The sequence below is a fragment of the Haliotis asinina genome, chromosome 10 (assembly GCF_037392515.1).
Source record: "Haliotis asinina isolate JCU_RB_2024 chromosome 10, JCU_Hal_asi_v2, whole genome shotgun sequence".
Lineage (NCBI taxonomy): Eukaryota > Metazoa > Mollusca > Gastropoda > Lepetellida > Haliotidae > Haliotis > Haliotis asinina.
The window spans coordinates 52132896-52156694 of NC_090289.1; the positions used below are offsets into that span (position 1 = coordinate 52132896).

The window sequence follows — 23799 nt, forward strand, 5'->3', positions numbered from 1 at the left end:
ACAGTAACTATAAGTAGATAATTTAACCCCTCCACCTTCGTCAGCCAGGTGGCCGTGTGGTAGGAGAGAATTGCGGTTCCAATCTCGCTTTGGAAAACCTTTGTATTGCGAGTTTAATCTTGAGCGATATTTTTCAATTGATTTCAAACACTCATGTATCATTTGAATGTTAATGTTTACATGAAGTAAAACCTGGGAAGCGGTCTTACAAACGAAAAGTAAAACCTTTCCTTCCAAAACGAAAACCTCAAATGCGGTTATTCTGGGAAAACAAGAGATGACCTAATATATAGTGAGAAGCACACTTTAGGTTTATATATTCAAAGCAAAGCTGTTCGTTCATTTACCCCACTTGTTAGGTGACTAGAGTATGACATGAAAATTTATAGGTTTATAGGTTTCAGTCAGGAGTGTGTGATTTCACCCTGAAAACCCGGACCATGAACAGAACTCTGACCATGCAAGAAAATTATTGGAAAAAATGGTCTACAGTGATTTTTCAACCTGTCTGAAAACGTCAAGATTCATAATGACCCGCCACACACGTGTAGGAGGCTCCCATGTGTTGTGCCTGTGCTTCCCATGCAATGTGTTTGCGATATAATGTGTAATGATGCTGCATACACAAGATAAATGTCACTGTAATATTTCTCAATGGGTTTTATTTCTATCAGACTTTAAGGTTCAGGTTCCTTGACTTTTTATGCCCCGGGCATGTAATGCGGGGGGGGATGTAGTCGGCTCCTCGTCCTTACGTCCATTCATCCGTACGTCTGTTCGTCAATACGTGATCATTTTGTTTCCGGAGAATAACTCAAACCATTCTATATTTTTAGACCAAAATTGATAGATATAATAATCTCAGCCTATGGTTGTGCCTTTTGCTATTTACAGATTTTTAGCATTTATATTTTTCTTGTTTTTGCATGGAACATTTTGGTGTTAGTGTAATGGAGGGGTGGGCTTCGTTTCTGTCCCATGACTGAGTGTCAATGCCTTCCCACTTTACTGTATAATTCAGGGCATGAATGACACGATTCAGTCAAGTGAAGACCTATTCTTGACATATGAATTGTCTTAAGACAAGCAAGAATCATATTTCATGACAGTCTTAAAAGCCTGTGAAATCTTTATGATTTACTTTTTTGCTTGAAGGTGGTACACCCAGGGATTTACCCCGAGTCCTGTATTTGAAGGGTCCTAGAATACATCATGGGGTTCCCAGATGCTTAAATTAAATATTATTGTCAATACTATGTTATAAAATTGTTGCAGTTCAGTTACTGTTATTTTATTGTGTATCATGATTATCACAGTAACTAAACTGCAAATGATATCATAACCCAGCTAGTAGCAGACTCAGTGGTAACTTATTGTTACTTGATCAACATTTAAAAAAAATGGGCTTTTTCTGTGTCCTTGTGGACTCACTAATCTATTTCGTTTTGTCCGTTGTCGCTTTTTTGCATATAGGATGCAGGAAATTGTGTCCTGTAAATCCCTGTTCCCTGTTTCTGCAAGATTTGTGAAGACTGTAAGTTTCCTAAGAGTTTTATGAAAAGTACATGAATTCAAAATTAAGTGTCTGCTCTCCACTTACCTTCAGATTCAGGCAAATACTGGTAGTATGAGTCAGGTTAAGGAAATATACATATTTTTCAGAGTAAAGGCTAGGAACACATTTTCACTTGGCTTGTGGGAAGTGAATTGTTGCTTATTTTGAAAGCTTTTTTTTGTGCAAAAAATATAGTACAAGTTCCATTTGTCCCTGCATACTTGTATCCTGTTTGTTGTAGGAACTTCATCTTGACAAACCTCAAACACCAAAGGCTGCTTCACCTTCAAAGAGTGGGAATGACACACCTGGAAAGTTTCTCCGTTCTGGAGTTTCATTTGTACCAAAGTACAATATTGCAGTGAGTATTTTTCCTATAGTGCTCTCTAATCAATGACCACCACCACCCCCAGAAGAATTTGTCTAAATTTTTAAAGTCAGCTACCCAGACTGTCATACCTTGGGTCATTTTCTTGCTTATTAAAGAGAAACATGTACAATGTTGTTTAGCCACAGTTTTCCTGTATGACATATTTCCTTGCTGCCTCATAAAAGAATCAGAGGGTCATCAGTGAAAAAATAATATGGAGACATTGTGTAACTGCTTGAAGTGGCTGTATCCAACAAATCTGCCCAGTAACTGATGTTAGGTAACTCAAATAATGTACCATGCTCCAACTGCGATTCCTTTGATCTCAGCCATGGTGTATTGTATAGCTACACCAGCAACTCTTTGATTGTCTCCTCACAGTTTTAGTCACGCCTATGTTTTACAAACATAACTATCTGTCTGAACTGGATGTAAGCCTTCTAAAAAGACAATCAACGTATCGCTCTTTTAATGAAAATAATGACAGCTTTTTTGGAAACAAGGTAACAAATGTATCGTTAAATATTTGAATCCGTCATGAAGCACTTAATTTTTAGAAGTACAGACACACAATTTTGAACTCGACAAGTATTGACAATATGTATACAGTTCTTGTAATTATTTCTTATTCGCCCAACTCCAACATTGAAAACTAGATAAACTAGATCAATCCCTGTAATACTGTAGATTGGGTTTGCATATGGCTTATGAGAGAGCAGTGTCATTGATTGCATCATCCCAGAATTTAGCACCTTCAATTTTGTCTTCAATTTGTGATGGTATGATTCTGTGTATAGTTTCATCCTACTTATGGCTAGATCTGGTGGCATTGTTAAACAGATTTCGAAGTATGAATGCAGAATGTGGACATGGTACAAAGCAATTACATCATTCAGTCTCTCAAGCCTGGTCCGAATAAACCATAACTTTGTCGCTGGTGATTCTTCAATGAATTTGCGTCTCAGACTACGCCCTCCACAATTCATCAGTCATTCACCAGCAACCAGACCATGGTGTACTTGGACCCAGAATAACGTAACAACTACATGCATTGCTAAATGATGCCTTAAATTAAACCACAATTGAACCTTGCAGTAGAACCAGATGTAATGCATGCTACTATGAAGTATAGCCATTATGATTATTGTTGACCATTTTAGCAGAAAAAGTTATCTAGACAGTGTGTAATTAATTGTTCCTCTGACACAGCTTGAAGGATACCATTACATACATTTATTTAACATGTTGAAGTGTTTACATATTTCAGGATACTTTCACATCCCTGCAGTCTCCTTTAGGAGATGGAAGTCAGAAACACAGGCGAAGATCAAGTGTGGTGAGATCATTACTATTTCTATACCACATACATCTGCTTTGCTCCACTAACTGTACCACTCCTTGTTGCAAGTCCCAGGACTCATTGATAGAACTTGATAGTTACCTCAGCTATTATCCCCACTTTATGCAAAGGACTCAAATTTTCAAGCAGTTTGAGCACTTTCATTGTATCACTGTTCAGTCTTGTAATTGTTTCAGGTTAATTCTGTTGTATATACTGCATCATATTTTATGATTTATTCAGATATTCATGGGAAGTGATTATTGATTCCAGCCTCTTGGAGAGTATTTTCTCAAGCATGTGAAGAAGGCAGTTGAGAACAGCTCTGTGAAGAGGACAGAGGACCAGGATATAGGAGATGATCAACACTCTGAGGTGAGTGGCCAGAACTAATTGTTGCACAGACATTCCTAGAAGAAAGACACAAGCAGCAGAAGTTTGTGTTCACAAATAGTCCATATATTGAGGCTGACTACTTTATTCAGGCCGAATGTCACATGATGTATGACATTTGGCAGATAATATTGTGTTGGAAAAGCTCATGATCATATAGTCAGCTGCCTGCAGTATCAAGCTCATCAGGAACTGGTTACATAACAGAAACCTTCAACAATAACTTTGAGGACCCTCTGTATGAAGGATATTCATGATGATCCGGGTTAGAATTGGTCTTCAGACACCTATGCTTGTTAGAGACAACTAGAGGAATCAGGTGGTCATCCTTGCTGACTTGGTTGAAAATGTCATTGTATCCCATTTGCATAGATCAGTACTGTGCCGTAGATCACTGGATTGCCTGGTGAAGACTTGATTATGCACAGCCTGTCACCATATAGCTGAGTTAATGGTATGAATGACGTGCCTTTGCCGGGGGCAGGTGGAGGATGTTGTATGAGAAGAAATTAGAGAAGATATGGTACCCTCTAATCTCAAGCCCTTTCCACCATTGACAAAAGAGGTAAATGAGTCAAGATGTTCTGACACTACTGTGAAGGGTAAGACTGTTGTGTGTTCTGTTTCAGGAGATGCAAGGGCCTCTCCATGGTGTGGTGATTGCCGTCAGTAAGAAGCTATTGCTGAACCAGGCAGAGTACAACAACATCGTGGAGGACCTTGGTGGCTTCTACAGCTGGAAGCAGGATGGCAGCTGCACACACTTCATCTTCCAGGTGGGGAGGAGGCTTTCACAAATCTGTAATCATGATTTGAATCCTGCTTCACCCTGATGTTTAAGATTACCTTATCCTTTATTTAAGTGTGCTCACCAGCAAGAGTGATTGACTGGTGTAAGGCTATTAATTACTTTAGAAAGCGAAGATAGACACATACCACTTTATGACACTAAATGTTTGGAGCCAGGACCTAATTTACATCCCCTTCAATATTATTCCATGGACATAATGCTGGGAAAATCTCTGTTCTAGCAAAGAACATTATCAGGCCCCCCTAAGTAATTGAAGGAATTACAGCAAATTTGAAGGAATTGCATCTCAAATGGATACAAACGCAGCCCACTCGCGAAACAATTGCAGCGATATCGGTAGTTTAGCGGTAATAATGGAAACACATCGGCCCTATCGGAAGCAATGTCGGTAATATTGGAAACACGCTCGGCCATCTTCGGAGATTTTTCGGTCGCGAGCGGATACTCACGCAGCAAAACATGGCGTCGTTGGAAGAAACACCTGTCTCGGTGAGTTGTGTTTTTCGTTCCTACTATTACGTTTTTATACCTATCCACCTTTGACAACCCGTGTTGAATGCGTTTAGGTATGAGGTGTTGTCGGGGCAATAGCTTATGTTTTCAGGAAAAGATTGCCACTGCAGAACAGAACAGTCATGCCCCTGGAGATTGTTTACACCTGAACATCGAAGTCGTGCCGATGATTACGAACATCATGAACGTGCGCCATGAAGAAGTTTATGAGGCATAATTTTTCTTTCTATGAAGTGCAATTGACAAATTTAAACACATTTTACAAAAAAATGATGTTATATCTAGCGCACGTTCGTAATCATCGGCACGACTTCGATGTTCAGATGTAAACAACCTCCAGGGGCATGACTTGTGACACTCTTCTAGAGTGACTATCTTTTCCTAAAAACATAAGCTATTGCCCCGACAACACCTCATACCTAAACGCATTCAACACGGGTTGTCAAAGATGGATAGGTAGAAAAATGTAATAGTGGGAACGAAAAACACAACTCACCGAGACAGGTGTTTCTTCCAACGACGCCATGTTTTGCTGCGTGAGTTTCCGCTCGCGACCGAAAAATCTCCGAAGATGGCCGAGCGTGTTTCCAGTATTACCGACATTGCTTCCGATAGGGCCGATGTGTTTCCATTATTACCGCTAAACTACCGATATCGCTGCAATTGTTTCGCGAGTGGGCTGCGTTTGTATCCATTTGAGATGCAATTCCTTCAAATTTGCTGTAATTCCTTCAATTACTTAGGGGGGCCTGATTATGCACATAATTTTGATAATACTGAAAAGAATTTTGGAAAACAATTTAGTCAGTCAACTGCTCTATCAATTCGCAATTGAAAATTATGAAAATGTTTATTCAAGTGAGTAGATGTGAATGTGAATGGTAAGATGACAGTCTAAGTAATGCAAAACATCAACTCTTATGAGAAGACTGACACTTAAGACAATGACTAGTCTCATCAGACAATATTTAGGGTGTCAAAGTTGATACATTTGGAAAGTATGGGCTTAAATATGGAAAGAAAATCTGTATTTTAGCCCATGGGCTAAATTTCACGTAGGCCTTAATAGGGGAAGTCCCAGTAATGAGACAGATTCAGATTAAGGGGAGATAATTACAGATGACTGCAGAATATTATGAATACTTTGTGCAGAAAATATGATCAGGATATCTTTTTTTACCTGTTTTTTCTGGGTATTGGCAAATCATGGTAACTTTCTTCATATTCTAAACTATGGATGAGGATAGTTTGTAAGGTTTAAAATAATCCTTTTGTTCTCATTTCTTTCAGGGGAGGGCCAATGATACGAGCAAAGAGTTTCGCTTGGCAAGAGATCAAGGGATCTTTATTGTTTCCCCTCACTGGCTGTTTGCAGTAAGTTTTTTCATTTACTGATTAGTTATTTATTACACTGCAGTATGGCTACTGTATGTTCCTTATGTCCATGAATGAACTGCAATACAGACATCCACTGGATGCAGGTACATGACCATCATTTGTTGATGTTTTAATATTTTCAGTGCAAGGAACAAAGAGCTAGAGTTGATGAGGGCCAGTTTCCCCATAATTACAACCCAAACCTTAGTCTGGTGAGTTTTACTGTGGTGTTGCAAAGGCCTTGCTTGTTAATCTTAGGACCTATCTCTGATTAGGCATAAGTCATTATGTATGGCAAGTTTGTTACTTATTGCTCCAATTATTCAGAGTCTGAAGTTAGAGAACAAACAAATTTCATTATAGCCAACATTTTGATAACTATACAGGCACTTTTAAGAGCAACTATATGTCTTTGATGAAAACCATGCAAAATTAGGATTGACTTGCATTAATATCTCAAAAGGGGTGAATAGCAATTTAGATGTATTATCTTTCATTACATGAGAGAGGTCTGGAAGGTTTTGGCTAAAAAATTCTGCAAGAACCTGACACCATAACCACACAACTGGGCATTCATTTATGTTCAAATATGGAGTAGTCTGGTCTCCTTGTGACAACAAATATGTGGCAGAATTATTCTGTTCTCATTGCATTATGTGGAATAGCCTATTGGGTAAGGTGTTTTCCTTTTCATGCTGAAGACCTTACTGTTTCTTTTCTTTAGATTGCTGTGTGTTAGCAAGCATAAAAACTTACAATCTCAAACTCTTTTTGTTTTATCTCGAAACTGTTTTGTAGCCTTCTTTCTAATCATGAAGTACTATTGTGGGTGATGTTTTTTGCTTCTTATCATGTATGACCAATGTGTAGACAGTGTCTGGTGGCCGAACTCCGGGACGTCCCTCGCGAAGAGCAGCTCGGAACAGCGTGAGGGGGAGTGATAAAAATGAACAATCAGAGCAACCAAAAAAGCATGAGAGCCTTGAAGATCAGAAGAAGCATCAGGAAGAACTGAGAAAAAAGGAAGAGCAAAGACTTAAGGAGGAGCAAAGAGTAAAAGAAAGACAAACAGAAGAACAAAGGTTAAATTTAAATGAAGAAGAACAACTACCCGACAGAGAAGGAGATCGGTCACTGGAGAATCAGCAGGAGGAGATGGCACAGGATGAGCCCAATGTACGTACATGTGTTGAATCGTATCAATTGGAACTTCATGCTGCCCTCAGCGGTAGTTTTGAAGCTAATATTCTGTGCTTTACCACGTAGACTAACATAGCAATAGACATAGACTGAAAGACCATACCTGTACCTGTAATAATGTTGTTTATTTTGTGAGCTGGAAGGCCATCTACCCAAATTCACAACATATAATGTTACAAAGATTATTGATAATGTGAAAAAGTAAAAAAAACAAATATTAAAGGTGTTTTCTGTGTGTGAAAGTGCAGTGGTTTGGTCGTGTGTTCAGCGTGTGGTGGTTTGATCTTGTAGACTGGTGTGGAGCATGATGTGGGAGGCACACTGGAGATCCGAGAAGAGCTGTCAAAACAGATGGAGGCCATCATGAACTCTGCGGGGAAGTGAGTCTGAAGTTTGTAAACTGTGGCCTGATAAGGTCAAACAGTATACTTGAACACTGAGTTAGTGCAAGTGTTCACTTACAGATTTGTGATTTAAAGAGTCAGTCAATGTTTTGCAGCATGCTCTTATTCTCCTGAAAGTTTGGTCTTCACTTGTGGATTGTGCGTAACTCTGAGAATGGTCACTGTGTTTTTGCAGGATTAAAAAACAACCAAGAAAGAAAAGCAAGCGACTTGATGGTGAGTGTTGGATATTTTTGGCTACCAGAGGGGTCATGCACAAAGTTTGAGATGAAACTGTTTCATTAAATGTTTCGTTTAGTTTCCATGACAACCATGACAAAATGCAATATGTGTGGCAACTGATAAATTATTTTGTGCAGACAACTACCTGGAAATGTCTTTTTGTGAGGCTAGTAAGCAGTTTAAGAAATTATGAACATGGGATTTTTTACACAGAAGCTGGTGTTGATGTAATTCATGTGATAATGCCATGCACTTGCCTCTTTATGTAATTGTTCCCTATGCTCAGGGCTCCAGATAAGGAGCATATCACTGTATGTATGGGAAAAAATATGCCATATACAATAGGAAATAATTTAGAAAAGAACAGATATGAACCACAGCAATGGCGTATGGCACTGATTCCTTTACAGACATATTTATCCATAACATATCCGATTTCAAGCAGTGTCCTACATTTCAATTTACGTGATGGCGACCCATTGTGGTTTCCTTAATGGTGTGAGAGACGTACTGCAGCATACTCCATCTCAGTTAAATTTGAGTGTTCAAAGTTGCATGTGTGTATGTAAACATAGCAACACAGAAGCAAGTTTCTTTCAGAAACAAGACTACCTCGATGATTAGTAAATGGTCAAGTAATCAAACTGCTGTATGAATAATGAACTCACTGTTTACCAGTATGACTCATTCATCTTGTTGCAGTTACACTCCATGTATTCCCATTCAGTAGTCTAAATGTTCTAAGCTTTTCTAGCACTCATATATTGAAAAAATAAGGAGTAAGTACTCTTTATGTTGAAAAATTATCTGGAGCCCTGCTATGTTGTAATTATTTGCTGTTCCAGAAACATTCAGATGACTAGTGACTCTAGATACATCTGAGTATATCAACTTCCCCTCTGAATCTTATCAGAAACAAATTCATTTACATCATTGTGTTACAGTGTTCCCAGAAATTATTGAGAAAATCTTTGGTTTTTTTCTAATGATGCTAAGATTGGAAAAAGGGCTTTCACTATACACTAAGCATACTAAATAAGGGAGACAACTCTTGAAGGCTTAGAAGGCAGCTCATTACGTCAAGAGTTATCTCCCTTGTCTGAGCAGACGGCTTCCTGTGTTGACATGGCAGAATTTACAGCAAGAGAGAAAAGAAAGCTCATTCTAGATGATTTTGAAAGGGGTGAGGCTGATGCTAAAGTGTTAGCTTGTAGACATGGTATTCCTCTGTCTACAGTATACAGAACTTTGAAGAATATTCAAACAGGAACCGGGATAGAGCTCAAAGCAGGGGCAGGTCGGCCTAGGAAATTCAGTGTTGTGGATTGCCGAAGACTTGGGCAGATTGTGAGTAGGGCAAATTGAAAAGTGTTGAGAACATCAGAAATGAAATGATTAGCAGAGGAAGTCCTCAGGTATGCAATGAAACAGTTAGGCAGGAATTACAGAGACTTAATTGGGTGAAAAAACGTGGAATTCCCTCGCCGTTGATGAAAGATGCACAAAAACAAAAACGTTTAAACTGGTGTCAGGCTCATGAAAATCAAGATTGGGATAATGTTTTCTTTTCGGATGAAAGTTCTGTTTGGCTTTTCCCTTATTGTGTGAAAATTTGAACCAAAGATACTGTCAAACCTATCTACCAGCGACCAAAACATAGCCCGAAGTTTCACATGTGGGGTGGCATATCGGCTCGCGGAGTGATGCCATTGTGTGTTTTCACGGGAAACTTGACAAAAGAAAGATACGTTGACATTCTAAATGGTCACCTTCTTCCGACAGCACAAACATTGTATGAAGATGATTGGATTTTCCAGCATGATAATGACCCAAAACACACTGCGCGCTACACAAAACAGTGGTTGTCGGGCGAAAATGTTCAAGTTTTAGACTGGCCCAGTTACAGCCCAGACCTAAACCCAATTGAGAATGTGTGGGGAGTCATGAAGGACAGAATAAACCAAAAGGGACTGAGAAATATTGAAGATATGAAGGCCGAAGTGGTCCAATATTGGGATACCCTGTCACACGATTACCTACAAACTTTGATGGGTAGTGTGCCTAGGCGTATTCAGGCATGCATTGAGAAGCGAGGAGGTCTAACAAAGTACTAAAACAAGACTGAGACTGTAAAAGGATGATGTTTTAACATGTTTATGTAAGTAAAACGCCAGAAGTTAATAAACGTAATGAGTTAAATGACGCAACATGATTCTCAATAATTTCTGGGAATACTATACATTGGATAACACTGCGGCATACCAATGGTACTTTGACATGGGCCCTTGTGTTGCATTGCATTGCATTGCATTGCACTGTCACATAACAATGGTACTTTGAGATGGAACCCCTTTATTGCACTGTCACATAACAATGGTACTTTGACATGGGTCCCTGTGTTGCATTGCACTTCACTGCCACATAACAATGGTACCTTGACGTGGACACATGCCCAAGGCCTGATTATTTTGTGGCTGTCTTTTACAGTAAAATTTTGCTGGAATGTTGCTTGCTTCAACATTCTGATCCTTTCACTTACGCATGTCACTATTTCACTAAACAGGAAGTGGTCAGTTCAACACCTCTGGCAACACCTCAGACAGTGGACGCAGTCGGCCTTCATCAAGACAGAGCCCATGGGCATATCAAGGTATTTGAGAAGATCTGAATCAGCTAATATGGAAGACTTACTCCATTTTCAGCTTAAAGTTTGAAAGGTTAAATATGTTGGTGGAACTTTTCATTTGATTTTGTTTTAATTAATTGCTGTCATGAAAATGTTGCATGTTCAAATCTGTCTGGATAATGTTTCAGATGAAAAGAAAGGTGTTAGCAGAAGAACCAGAAGTGGAAGTAAGTCCTGAGATATAGTTGCCACATACCTTCTATTCGGACGTCTGAAATTCACTGCACAGTTGTTTGCCTTAGGAATGAATTCATGTATGTAAAGTTGCCAGCACCATTCACACATGTCATAGTGTTCAACAAGGTAGTACACACCTACATCACTTTCTTCTGTCCAATTAAAACACAAACCCAGCGAGAAAGTGATAAAATGTTGTAGATTTGGGAAATTAGAGGAGCTTTTTACATCATGTACATATTATTGTTTTGTGTAGGCAAGAGTTCTGACACCAACAGCATGCCTGAAGCTTCACAGAGTGTTCAGGTGACGTGGGATGATCCAACAGGAAGGTAGGTTGGAAATATACTGACATGTTGGGCCTCAAGTTATAAAGTAACAGTCTGAAAGTAGGAAAGGTTGATATATCATCACCTTGGCAATACTGCCCAGTCATTGTCATTAGCTGTGCAGGCGTGTGTCTGTAAGGCCCACAGATTTTAGTATGTCCTGACTTTCTGTTTGGTTTTGTCAGTGCCATTTCCACTTTTGTGCATCACTGTGTGCATTCCTCCCACTTTAAGCTTACTCTGCATGGTGTAACTTGAATAATGTTCAACCTGGCCAAGACCCAAATTCTTTCATTCATTCTTCATAGGACAATGTACACAATCAAATAATGGTTTGATGTTAATATTGCTGCTGCTGCAGACATACGCAAGATTTAGCCTGTAATCTGTTCAATACATGAACCATATCTGTTTAAAGAAAAGACCAACAGGATTGTTTGGTACCTAACTGGACTGTGCTGGACAGTATTTGGCTGTCACCTGTCATATGTTTAGAACACAACTGAGTGGTATTTAAACAAATTTAGTATCGTTTTCTGAGAGTCATCTGAGATGCCTGAATGTTTACGGAAGTAAGGCTTCATACACAGACTACTCACTCATATATCAACTTGTATTTTTTGTGTTTCAGACTGGAACAGGAGAAGCTGGCTGATGAGCTGCATCGCCAGTGTAGTCAGAGTCAGAACACAGATGACTACCTGGCAGGGATTGACCTCTCAAGTTCCAATGCTCAGTTCTCCGAACTGGAAGACCCAGCAGCGACCACCAAGGAGAATGTTTCTCGGGTAGGTCCTACATGGACATCATGTATTGGACCCCTCTTGAATTTTGTACATCGATAATGGTTGAGAAGAGGACTGATTGTGAAAATATTGGCCAAATATAGTAGTGTCTGGTCCCATGTAAAGTGGACAAACCTCAAATCGGGTGACATTTAGTAATGTTGGGCTCACAGTGTGGATGAGTGCTGTGCTTGTCAGGTGTGACAATCTAGCATTTCTTGAGCTTTGGTCCTGCCTGAAACGGAATCACGTTTCTAGTTTCTCCTAGAAGCTGACTTTGTTCAAACATTCCATGCATGGAAACCTGGATTACATAATGAAAATTACTGCTGTTATTGATATGAAATTCATTATCATTTATTGAACACATATGCTATGAGGCAGACATGATCTTTACTGTTTTACGTTATAGACAAGGTCCTCCAAACGGAAAAGCCAGGAAACTGTGAGAACACCAACCCCTGAAGCTCCACCTCTTGGTAAGTCAGTACATTCAGTAATGGAATATTATAGACACTTCTCAAATCAGTTTAGGAGGCCAAAATGAGATTTCTAGCTAATCCTTCTGTTCATTCCACATACACAGTTTTCACACCCAATACACCTTCTTAATACACCTGAAGATTTTGTTTTTCATTTTGCAGCTTTCCCTGAACCGCGTAGAACCAGCAGGGTGATGTCGCCTCAGCCTGTTGAAATCATGGAGGAAGAACAGAAGAAGAAAGAACGGAAACTTCCAGTGATCCTGGTGTCTGGAATGCAGCATGATGTAAGAATGGAATGATGCAAGTGAACAGTGATGAAATTAAGCAGTAATGCTAGGAAACAATGATGTGATGACAGCATCGTGTTTGAGGTAGTAATTGGTTTCTCTTCATATGTGATGTTGTTGTTATGGTATGTCTGCGGTTTTCACTTTGCAAATTGCAACTGTCTTCATCATGGTTATTTGTCTGCTGAGTAAACAGAGTGTCTTCAGTATTCAGTCAGGTCAATTTTCCGCTCATCTGGGTATTTCTGCTAATTTTATTTCAGATTGATCAATTCTGTCAATCGTCTAAATGCCTGATCCTACATTTGATGATACTACGTTAGGGTTTCAGCTGAAAATACATATTCCTGTTGCCTTCCCTGTATGATGTGTGTTGGTGTTGTAGGAGCGTGTGGACTATGGAGCTCTGGTGGAGCAGCTGGGAGGGAAGTTGCTGGACTCCCAACACTTTGATACATCTTGTACACATCTAGTTGTGGGTGAGTCTATCACACGTCTTGTACACATCTAGTTCTAGGGGAGTTTGTCACATGTCTTGTACACATGTAGTTTTAGGTGAGTCTGACACATGTTTTGTGCACCTTTAGCTTTAGGTCTGTCACATGTCTTGTACACATTTAGTTGTAGGTGAGTCCGTCACACATCTTGGACACATCTAGTTGTAGGTGAGTTTGTCACATGTCTTGTACACATGTAGTTTCAGGTGAGTCTGACACATGTTTTGTGCACCTTTAGCTTTAGGTCTGTCACATGTCTTGTACACATTTAGTTGTAGGTGAGTCCGTCACACGTCTTGGACACATCTAGTTGTAGGTGAGTTTGTCACATGTCTTGTACACATGTAGTTTCAGGTGAGTCTGACACATGTTTTGTGCACCTTTAGCTTTAGGTCTGTCACATGTCTTGTACACCTTTAGCTTTAGGTGAGTCTGTCACATGTCTAGTATACCAATGGATTTAGGTGAGTCTGTCACATGTCTTCTACATGTCTAGTTTTAGGTGTGTCCTTCACTTTTGCTGTTGTCCAACTTGGTCCATATTCAGAAACCACAACATTTGAAATGTTTTACCACTAGTTCAGTATGCAGCTGCCATTCACAACTACCTCAGATAAATGTACAACATCTCTGTTGTCATACATCTTTGGAACTATTTGTGACAGTGTCAACATGTAGTGTATACTGGAGAGTGCTGTGTGTGACAATGTCAGCATGTACTGTATACTGGAGAGAGCTGTTTGTGACAGTGTCAACATGTAGTGTATACTGGAGAGTGCTCTGTTTGTGACAGTGTCAACATGTAGTGTATTCTGGAGAGTGCTGTTTTTAACAGTGTCAACATGTAGTGTATACTGGAGAGAGCTGTTTGTGACAGTGTCAACATGTAGTGTATTCTGGAGAGAGCTGTTTGTGACAGTGTCAACATGTAGTGTATTCTGGAGAGCGCTGTTTGTGACAGTGTCAACATATAGTGTACACTGGAGAGTGCTGTTTGTGACAGTGTCAACATGTAGTGTATACTGGAGAGAGCTGTTTGTGACAGTGTCAACATGTAGTGTATACTGGAGAGTGCTCTGTTTGTGACAGTGTCAACATGTAGTGTATACTGGAGAGTGCTGTTTGTGACAGTGTCAACATGTAGTGTATACTGGAGAGAGCTGTTTGTGACAGTGTCAACATGTAGTGTATTCTGGAGAGTGCTGTTTGTGACAGTGCCAACATATAGTGTACACTGGAGAGGGCTGTTTGTGACAGTGTCAACATGTAGTGTATACTGGAGAGTGCTGTTTCAGAGACGCCAGCTCGGAATGAGAAGTTCCTGGCCTGTGTGGCTGCAGGGAAATGGGTGCTACATAAATCCTACTTTGAGGCATGTCGAAGAGAGGGATACTTCGTCAAGGTAGTAGCATTGATAACTGAAGCAGGAATACGATGTGTATAGTGGATAATGTGTGTTAATCATCAGATCATGCATGGCTGATAGGAATACTTGAACAGAATTGATGCATGTCATGTTGACCCAGTTTTGTGGACTGATGTTCTTGATGTGATCACTGGATTGTTTTGTTGAAATTATTCAGTGACTGCTTCTACATAGGTGGATTACTGCTGAGTATAGTTAAAATACAAACATTAATAAATAGGGCCACAGAAAAGACAAGAAAAATACTGACATCTACTTCATTGTGTATGCAATATTTAGGACCAGTTTCAGTATTGATCTAGTTAATATTATTATGCTACCAACCAGTAGATACCAAAGACTTTAATAATACTGGAAGTACTCATTCTTCCTGTCATCAGTGTCTTGTTCTGGGAGTTTATAATGCAGAGTAAGTCATGATGTCTTATTTTCATAGTACAAGTCTCTTGTATTCTATGACCTGTGAAGGTCCCTGTGTAGAATAGGCCTCCAGCAACCCATGCTTGCCATAATAGGCAACTATGCTTGTTGTGAGAAGTGGCTAACGGGATCGTTTGGTCAGGCTGGCTGACTTGGTTGACACATGCCATCGGTTCCCAATTGTGCAGATTGATGCTCATGTTGTTGGTCACTGGATTGTCTGGTCCGGACTCGATTATTTACAGACCACCGCCATATAGCTTGAATATTACTGAGTGCGGCGTAAAACTAAACTCACTCACTCACTCACTTTCTCTTGTATTCTATAGTAACTCATGCTGTCAACCACTAGTGTGGTTCAGATCCAGATAATAGAGACTGCTGTGATACTTCAGATTTCAGATTAAAACAACTCCCAGGTCACCTACTTAGTTCCCTCAGTATAGAATACATGTATCTTAGGACAGTGTTGTAGTCCTCAACATGGCGATATAGAGATCATGATGTTGGATTCAAGTGAAAGATGATGATAAGTGGTGTGCCAATTATTTCCATGTGAATGCTACCTGTCTACAGGAAGAGTGTCATGAGTGGGGAAGTGAAGCAACTCACAACATCATGCTCAACATGAATGCCCAGTGTAGTAAACTAGCAGCTGCAGCTAACAGGTGGAGGCAGAAGGTCAAGGAAATGAAGAAGGTACCCCTTTTATTTGCATCCACTTGTGGTGTCATTACCAGGTAGCAGTTCTTGTGAAATAGACTGAATGGGTCTCCATGTAGATGCTCCGTGATGGAACACCAGGACCACATCAGGCAGTGGTCTTGCATCTGTCATGCACATGAAAGGTGGAAGTACTTGTTTTCTGTCTTTTATGTCAGACATTCAGAATACTTTGTCACATTTTAGAAGTTGAATGACTGAACTAAAATTTCTGTCATAAATTTGACTTTGTTCTTCTTTCAGTGGCACATTTCACTGCAGGTGGTTGTACCCTTACCGCTTTCGAGAATGCTGTATGCTCCAGTGCCAAAAATATTGCATTTGATAGGAGTTATGGAGAAATCCGTATGTCAGCTCACTCATCGTTCAACAAGAGTCACACTAAGTACATTTTACAGAGATTTATCTGTGGCATGTTTGACGTTACATCAATGTACTGTTATTTCCATGATTCACATGAAACTGATCCTAAATGGTTTCCTCTGGATTCTCAGATAGAGCCAAGCTGTCGAGGTGCTTTTGAAGGATGGCAGGTTATTTTGTGTACAGACAAGAACAGAGAGAGCAACTTCTCTCGATTGCTACAAGCAGGTGGAGCTGAGGTGCTGCCCCTCAAGTAAGCACAGTTACTGAGATACCATCTTCTTGTGTGTGTGTGACTGTTCACTCACCAGTAAATGTTTCATCTGTATTATAAGAAATCTTCACTAGCAGCATGGTTGGCATGCTCAACTGGCATGCTGTAATGGTGTAATCGCTAGAATATGTTGATACTGGAAATCGATTTAGTGTCTCATTGATTTCACTTCTGGAATCAACAAATTGAAGCGATTTTTGAAAAGTGAACCTTATTTTGGCTGATAATTTCTTTAAATGTTCACGATAACAGCTTAAGTGATAATTTGCAGGGACTGGTTGATGATATGTTATCGACAAAAAATAGAGGAACTAAGAAATTGAATGCAGCAAATGTTGCTGACCTTGCTGACCTTGAGTGGTCAGCGATACGTTGATGAAACTTTGCATCCTGTCGTGGCTCCACTGGCTAGAATGATGGGCAGGAATTTTGAATTCCAAGATGATAATGCAAGACCATATCGGCCTCACATTGTCACAGGTTATGTCCGACGAGAGGGCATACAGACATTGGACTGGCCCTCTTAGTCCCCAGACCTGTCCCCAACTGAACAGCTATGGGACATTCTCGGTTGAAGTGTGTACACCAGGGACCCCACACACGTCAACCTAGCCCAGCTTGGTGCAGCTCTTCAGGAGGAATGGCGTGCAATACCACGGGCAACCACCTGGAAATTAATCAACAGTATGCCATCAAGGTGTCATGAATGTGTCGCTCAACATGGTGGACATACTGGATATTGAACGTCACGTCCAAATTTGATTTAGTGGACATTCAGAGCTATTTCACATTCACTAGCGTTTCATCAGCTCCCTTATTTTTTGTCGGTAGTATAGTTTATGAGACTGAATGAAATATTTTTCAGTGACTGACTTTGAGATCTGTCATTCAGCTTTGAAGCCTTTCATTGAGGAGAGATGTTGACATCAGTGTATTGTATGAAATGGCTTAGTGCCAGATGACATTTATGATTTCCTATTTGTGAAGATTATCTGATTTGTATTTCCAATCTGTTTCAGACCACCGTTCAGCAGTGATGTTACTGCCACACATGCATTCCTTGAACTTAACAAAGTTAAACTGTCTCAGGTTCGTACCCTACTACTCAAGGGATACTCACCTATTTCCCAGCTTACTATCTGATGGTAGATCAGTTTGAAGAACTCTCAAAGCTTGTCATGGAATCCTGAACGTCTGAGTGGTGTAATTATCACACATCTCATCTGAGGTTATCTGTGTTGTTTTCAATAAAAATGTCCTGTAATGTGAAACATAAGAGGGGGGATACATTCTTTTCTTCTTATTTTTTGCTAATCAGTTTAAGATGTTTTGCTTACTTTTATATTATGGAATCCATATTCATGAAGCATATGTTATGTATATTACATAGTCATTATATATTTTGGTGAGATGTGTTATTGGTTTATCTTATGTTGACGTTAGATTCTGATGGATTTTCTTGTTCTTTAGGATGATTTAGAAAATCTCATCAAATCCAACATCCACTGCCTGAAGCCTGAGTTTATCGCTGCCCATCTGACTGAGGACCCTTGCCCCAACCCTGATGACTACAGCCCACCAGAAATAACAGCATTGCGAGCTAGGTATTGAGCAACTCAATTAGGGCAGTCTTCTACAATACTGTGGGGCAGTAGGGGAGCCAAGTTGTAAAGCATTTGCTTATCGCTCGAAGAGGTTCGATTCCCGACATTGGTACAATATATGAAGCCCATTCCTGGTGTCCCTTGTCATGATATTGCTGGAATACTGCTTAGTGTGGCAACTCACTCACCCCACAAAACTGTGAGATGCCTCTCTCTCTTTGTAATTGGCTTATTTGAATACCTTATGGCAATATAGATTCTTTTAAATGATAATATGTGATTGTGGAATTTGTGGTGACATAGTTTTCTGACAACCAGTGAGTACCAACATCTGTGGATAATAATTTGACTTATAAAACCACTTGGAACAAGGATTTCTTTTAAGATTTGCCCACTTTTCCAAGATGAGTAGCATGTCTGATCTATTGCATTACCAGGGAACATTCTTGGTGTTAGTACACTTCTCTGAATCTGTTAAGACCATTAATCATTTTTGTTCAAAAGTGTTTGAAATGTCTGAAAGAATTGTTAATATTCAATGCTGTAGCAAATGTTTGGATTTCAGTCTTCCAGATTCCATGCCAACAAAGAGAAAGAATTCGGCAACGGAGGGCTCTGGGAAACGACCACGCAGACATTGAAAGTTTCCTCGGTGTACATACATGTATAGACTTGTACATTTTGTGAAGACAGTTGTACAGTTTTGTATATTGCTGAAATTCTTGTTAAAATCACCACTTTTAGATTGTGCATGGTAAATATTGGGTTTAAACTTGGCCAAAGATACACTTTTAGCCAGAATTTTCAATTTGCATTTTTAATATGACGATTTAAAATATCCTTTAAATCATGTATGGAAAGAAAAATGAAGTACCACCAGTTATTTTTGTTGACCTGTGATCTGTACGCAAGTGACTGATTTATGTGTAAGGTTATGTAGCTACGTATGTTACATTACAAGTTTGGAACACTGCTTGACATTAATGACAACGTGTCATACAGGGGAAACAAAAATGTTGTGATAGTATACACCTAGACATATACGAACTTAAAACAAGTTCGGGAGCACCCACATATTTCATACAGCTGAAGTTAATCTTCCATGAAGTGTCAGCTACTGTAGTAATATGAGTGAGGGTGAGTTCAGATTTAGACTTATACTCACATCGGCAATATTTCAGCCATATCATGTGGTAAAACGTAAGAACTGGCAGATTTTAAACTTCTTTTGAGTAGTATACATGACTTTACTCAACACAGAAACCTTGAGTTTCTGGCCCGCTCAAAGACTCCTAAAGCAGTAAGACATATCTGTTGGTCAGTGATGCCTTCTGCCTACTTACAATGTTTGTTATGCAAAATAATACTAATGAACGAAAGGTGTATGAAATTGCTTTTCTGCCAGTATGCTGTTATGTTGTGTATGCAGTGCTGAAGCTGAGTCGCTGTGTTTGGCCAGGTTATGTGAGATCCAGAGACCAGTTCCTATGTAAACATGAGCAGTTGGGGGAAAACAGGAAACAGTTGTCTCAGAATGTTTAAGTTTGAATGATGATATATTCCCATGTAGCATCTCTGATCACTGATCACATATATACTGTTGGGTCCTATTGTGTACAGTTTGTATTCCAGAATTATTGACAGTTGTTGCATTTATGATTTGGGACTTTGCCCCAAACTAGGATCAGTAATCTGCATTTTCATTTATATGATGACATTGTCAATGTGTAACTTACCTGCACAATGACTGTTCCAGTATGTGAAGTCTTGGGAGTTAGGTAAATGTACAGGTGTGGGATGGGTTTCTAATGCTGATGTTTGTCTGTGGATGAGGTACGGGGGATGTGTCCGGATAAGGTGTGGACAGATGTGGTGTTTGTAGGGATGGATGAGAAGTGTGACAAAGGCATGGCAGGCTTTGTGTAATTGGGCATTGTGTTCCTGTGCCTAGATTTTTGAAATGTTCTTAGTCCTACGAACATCTTAAGAGCATTCTCAACACATTGACTTTCATCAAAGTTAAGAATTCTTAGGTCTACCAACGTTTAAAACATCTAGGCGTAGGTAAGTCACAGAGCTGTCATTTTGCAACGTATTTAGGGAAATTTCTGCAACTTACTCCTAGTCCTCTAATGCTATATTCATTATCTGTAAAGTGCATCTTTATGAAATGCCAAATTTTGTAATGTGATATCTTACTCAGAAAGATGTTAATGACTTATGCCTTCTGTCAATGGTAGTTAACCATTTAGGTAAATATGATTTATCAAGCTTCTCAAGTTATCTGTGTCAAAACTAAGATTTCATATCTAGGTTACAGTATAGTCAAACATGCTTCAGTTTCATCTATAACCAGGAGTCTCTGTTCTTTAGTCTTAATCCCAAATTTCACATATGATTAATCCTGGTTTGTTGGATGATATCTTTGTGGGTTCAACAAAGCAGTACATGTCCAGCCCAGTGTCATTTTGGGTTTTCTGGATGAATATCTCTCTCACTGAGTAATGTAGGAATTTGTAAGAAAACATAGGAATCTTTTTCTGCAATAGGAATATTTAGATTAAATGAATACAATATCTTGTATCAAGTATCTGTTGAAATACAGAAAACTTGAAAGAATGACTGATCAAGGTTTACACCCATTTCCGTAATTAGACCGTAATGTAGACTAAATTTGTATATAGTTTTTCTACAAAATTAGTGTAATATTTAAAGAAAGAACTTTCCAATGTGTTGCATGGTGTTGCTTGAGTACAGTTGGATACGTTTAACAAACTATATATACACCAGGAAAAGTTTGTATTAGTTTTGCTGACATTGTTCACCAGCTTATGTTATCATTTATGTAAATACATCAGACTGTTTCCGGTTGTATTGGGAACAGGATTTATGTATATATGAGTGTTGCCTGTAACATTTCACTGCCAGCTTGTCCTGAATATATACATTGTTCATTGCTATCCTTTTGAAGTTCTGAGGGAATTAGTGTTACATTTTGGTGATGACTTGAATAGTTTTGGTGTAGGTTTGAAAACAATCATACTTGTCATTTACGAAGTACTACCCCATAAACTAATTATGACTGTTTTGCATGGTAGCAAATGCTGACATTTATGTTTGTGGTTTTGTGATGGAGTGCTTGAATAACTTTAACATACAATGACAGTTGATCTGAAAGGGACGAGAACAACATACTTATGGAATCTGTGTGATCTGTGGACATATTGAGATTCGTTAACCAGATTCCGCAACCTGATCTTGTTTCCTGTGTGTAACATGTCATCATTGACGAAAGAGTCTTGATATGATGGTAATGTTGATGACATGAAACCTTGAACAGCTATCTTCATACCTTATACAGTGAATGACTAGGTTACTTATATATATTTTTATACAAGTGTTCTTATTGAATGAACTGTTTGTTATTTAACTTAGTTGATACAAACTATGCTTTGATAAATAATTAACACTTGACAGGTCCAAGTACAAGTTCTATTTGCATGGCATTAAAGCCAGTGTTCACATAGAGAATTTGTTTAGGACATTCACTGTTCATTCCTGGTTGCCAGAGGGATCATTGTGCTAAGATGGTTGGGACTCATGCATGGTTGCTGTGTGGAACAGGATTTAGGTTCTGTACCTCTAAGTATAATACCTCAACAACTGCATTTGGACTTTGGAGTTTAAGATGGTCTATTTACTTTATCACAAGATATATATAATAGAAAACCTGGCTATGTTTGCGATCCCTTAGTCCACCCAGTCATATGCAGCTCTTCAGTGTCTCTGACAAGTATTTTATATTAATCAAAACATGTACAAGACATGACATCAAAATTCTTCAAGGTCTTGGCTTGCTTTATTGCTAACTGATTGTTCATTAACTTAACAATATTACTGTACTTAAGATAAATGTTCATTTCAAGTTAAAATGTGCAATAAATTGAACATTTCAAGAATCTGTAAGTTTTTTTTGTAACTTCTTCAAGCCAGTGAGTATGTATGAAATAATGCAGATGGACAAGATCAGTACCATGTATTATCTATGTAACAATCGTCCGGACTCATGTGGTGCTCATTATATTTGTAAAGAGTAGACTGGAGAAGGACCAGGTCAGAATATTTGACTTCAGTCTTATCGGATCGGGTGGTCAGACCCCCTGACTTGGTTGACACGTCATCCATGCCCAGTTGCACAGATTGATGCTCATGCTGTTGATCACTCGATTGTCTGGCCCGTAGACAATTATTTACAGACTGCCACCATATAGCTGAACTATTGCTTAGTGCGGAATACAAAGCTCGCTCACTGAAGTGTACCATATCACTAGGCTGATCTCCGTATTAGTTAAGAGTACCATATGACCACTGTATTTTCAGTATTAGTAAAGTGAACCATATCAATGGTATAAGGTGTTCATACTTGTAGTAGCAGACAATATAAGGTTGGCTGATTAGAGTACAACATATGTGACCTTTTGAAACCTATGAGAATCATTAATGTCTCACATTGAATTCCAAATATGTTGTTCTGGGTACCTCCTGGTTACAATGCGTCACCTGCCTTAGTATGTGCCTTACCATATTGCCCATGCCGCATAACACAACATTATTCTCTCAACATGATCTATCTCTCAACAGTGCCAGTGCCTGTGACCCATGTACGAACCAAGTCTGTCACGGATGTAAGGCTGATATTAAATGTATATCCCCCTTTCACTCGCGGATGTCTTATTTAGACTGTCTATCCATGATGTATAGCAATCACTGACTCACGGAGTTCTGCCGTCTTATGTAAGTATCAAGCAGGTTTTAACCATCTATGCTGTCGCTAAGGCTAGAGAAATTTGGTCTTTTCCCCTGTTTATCAATACTGCAGTAATAAGTGAGTGAGTGAGTTTTACGCCGAACTCGGCAATATTATAGCCATATGGCGCCGGTCTGTAAATAATCGAGTCTGGACCAGACGATCCAGTGATCAACAACATGAGCATCGATCTGCGCAGTTGGGAACCGATGTCATTTCCCAACCAAGTCAGCAAGCCTGACCACCCGATCCCGTTAGTCGCCTCTTACGACAAGCATAGTCGCCTTTTATGCCAAGCATGGGTTGCTGAAGGCCTGTTCTACCCCGGTACCTCCACGGGTCTGCAGTAATAAGACGACCTTGAACATGTGTAGAGGACTTTATGTAGTGAGTCCTCAAATGTCCACCTTCATTGGTAGACGCTTCATTCGCAGGGCACTCGAGCGTCTTTAAAGTTGTCCTTGAATTCGCGATCACATGGTCATTAATGTTGTTATACTGGGCAATAGAGATTAATATAATAATAAACCGTAGTTTGGTCGCAGTGTCATGTTGACGTAGTGTACAACGGTCAAAACAACGTTGCAGTAGGGACAGTTGCGGCCTTCTATGGAGAACTAGGGTCTACCACGTTCAAACAACCGTAACAGTAACTGTTGGGTCTTGGCGGTCAAGTTAACCGTAGAGATCTTTTAAACATGTCCTCTACATCATTAGTTTTGTTGTAGGTTCTGCCGTACTAGAGTGTAATC

The 23799-nt window shown here is 39.4% G+C and overlaps 1 protein-coding gene across 1 annotated transcript in view; it reads left to right on the forward strand.

The window, feature by feature from the left end:
- The window catches only part of LOC137298204 (DNA topoisomerase 2-binding protein 1-like), a 42205-nt gene extending 20004 nt beyond the window's left edge, over window positions 1-22201 (forward strand). The window contains exons 23-44 of the mRNA XM_067830373.1: window positions 1797-1916; window positions 3193-3261; window positions 3538-3639; window positions 4287-4433; window positions 6272-6355; window positions 6502-6570; window positions 7229-7534; window positions 7850-7938; window positions 8138-8178; window positions 10748-10834; window positions 10999-11037; window positions 11304-11379; window positions 12008-12164; window positions 12574-12640; window positions 12806-12930; window positions 13319-13412; window positions 14726-14832; window positions 15853-15975; window positions 16494-16615; window positions 17656-17725; window positions 18107-18240; window positions 18806-22201. Coding sequence (XP_067686474.1) covers window positions 1797-1916; window positions 3193-3261; window positions 3538-3639; window positions 4287-4433; window positions 6272-6355; window positions 6502-6570; window positions 7229-7534; window positions 7850-7938; window positions 8138-8178; window positions 10748-10834; window positions 10999-11037; window positions 11304-11379; window positions 12008-12164; window positions 12574-12640; window positions 12806-12930; window positions 13319-13412; window positions 14726-14832; window positions 15853-15975; window positions 16494-16615; window positions 17656-17725; window positions 18107-18240; window positions 18806-18881 — 2304 coding nt within the window. The 3' untranslated portion in view covers window positions 18882-22201. The remainder of the gene's footprint in view (window positions 1-1796; window positions 1917-3192; window positions 3262-3537; window positions 3640-4286; window positions 4434-6271; window positions 6356-6501; window positions 6571-7228; window positions 7535-7849; window positions 7939-8137; window positions 8179-10747; window positions 10835-10998; window positions 11038-11303; window positions 11380-12007; window positions 12165-12573; window positions 12641-12805; window positions 12931-13318; window positions 13413-14725; window positions 14833-15852; window positions 15976-16493; window positions 16616-17655; window positions 17726-18106; window positions 18241-18805) is intronic.
- The last annotated feature ends 1598 nt before the right edge of the window (window positions 22202-23799 follow it).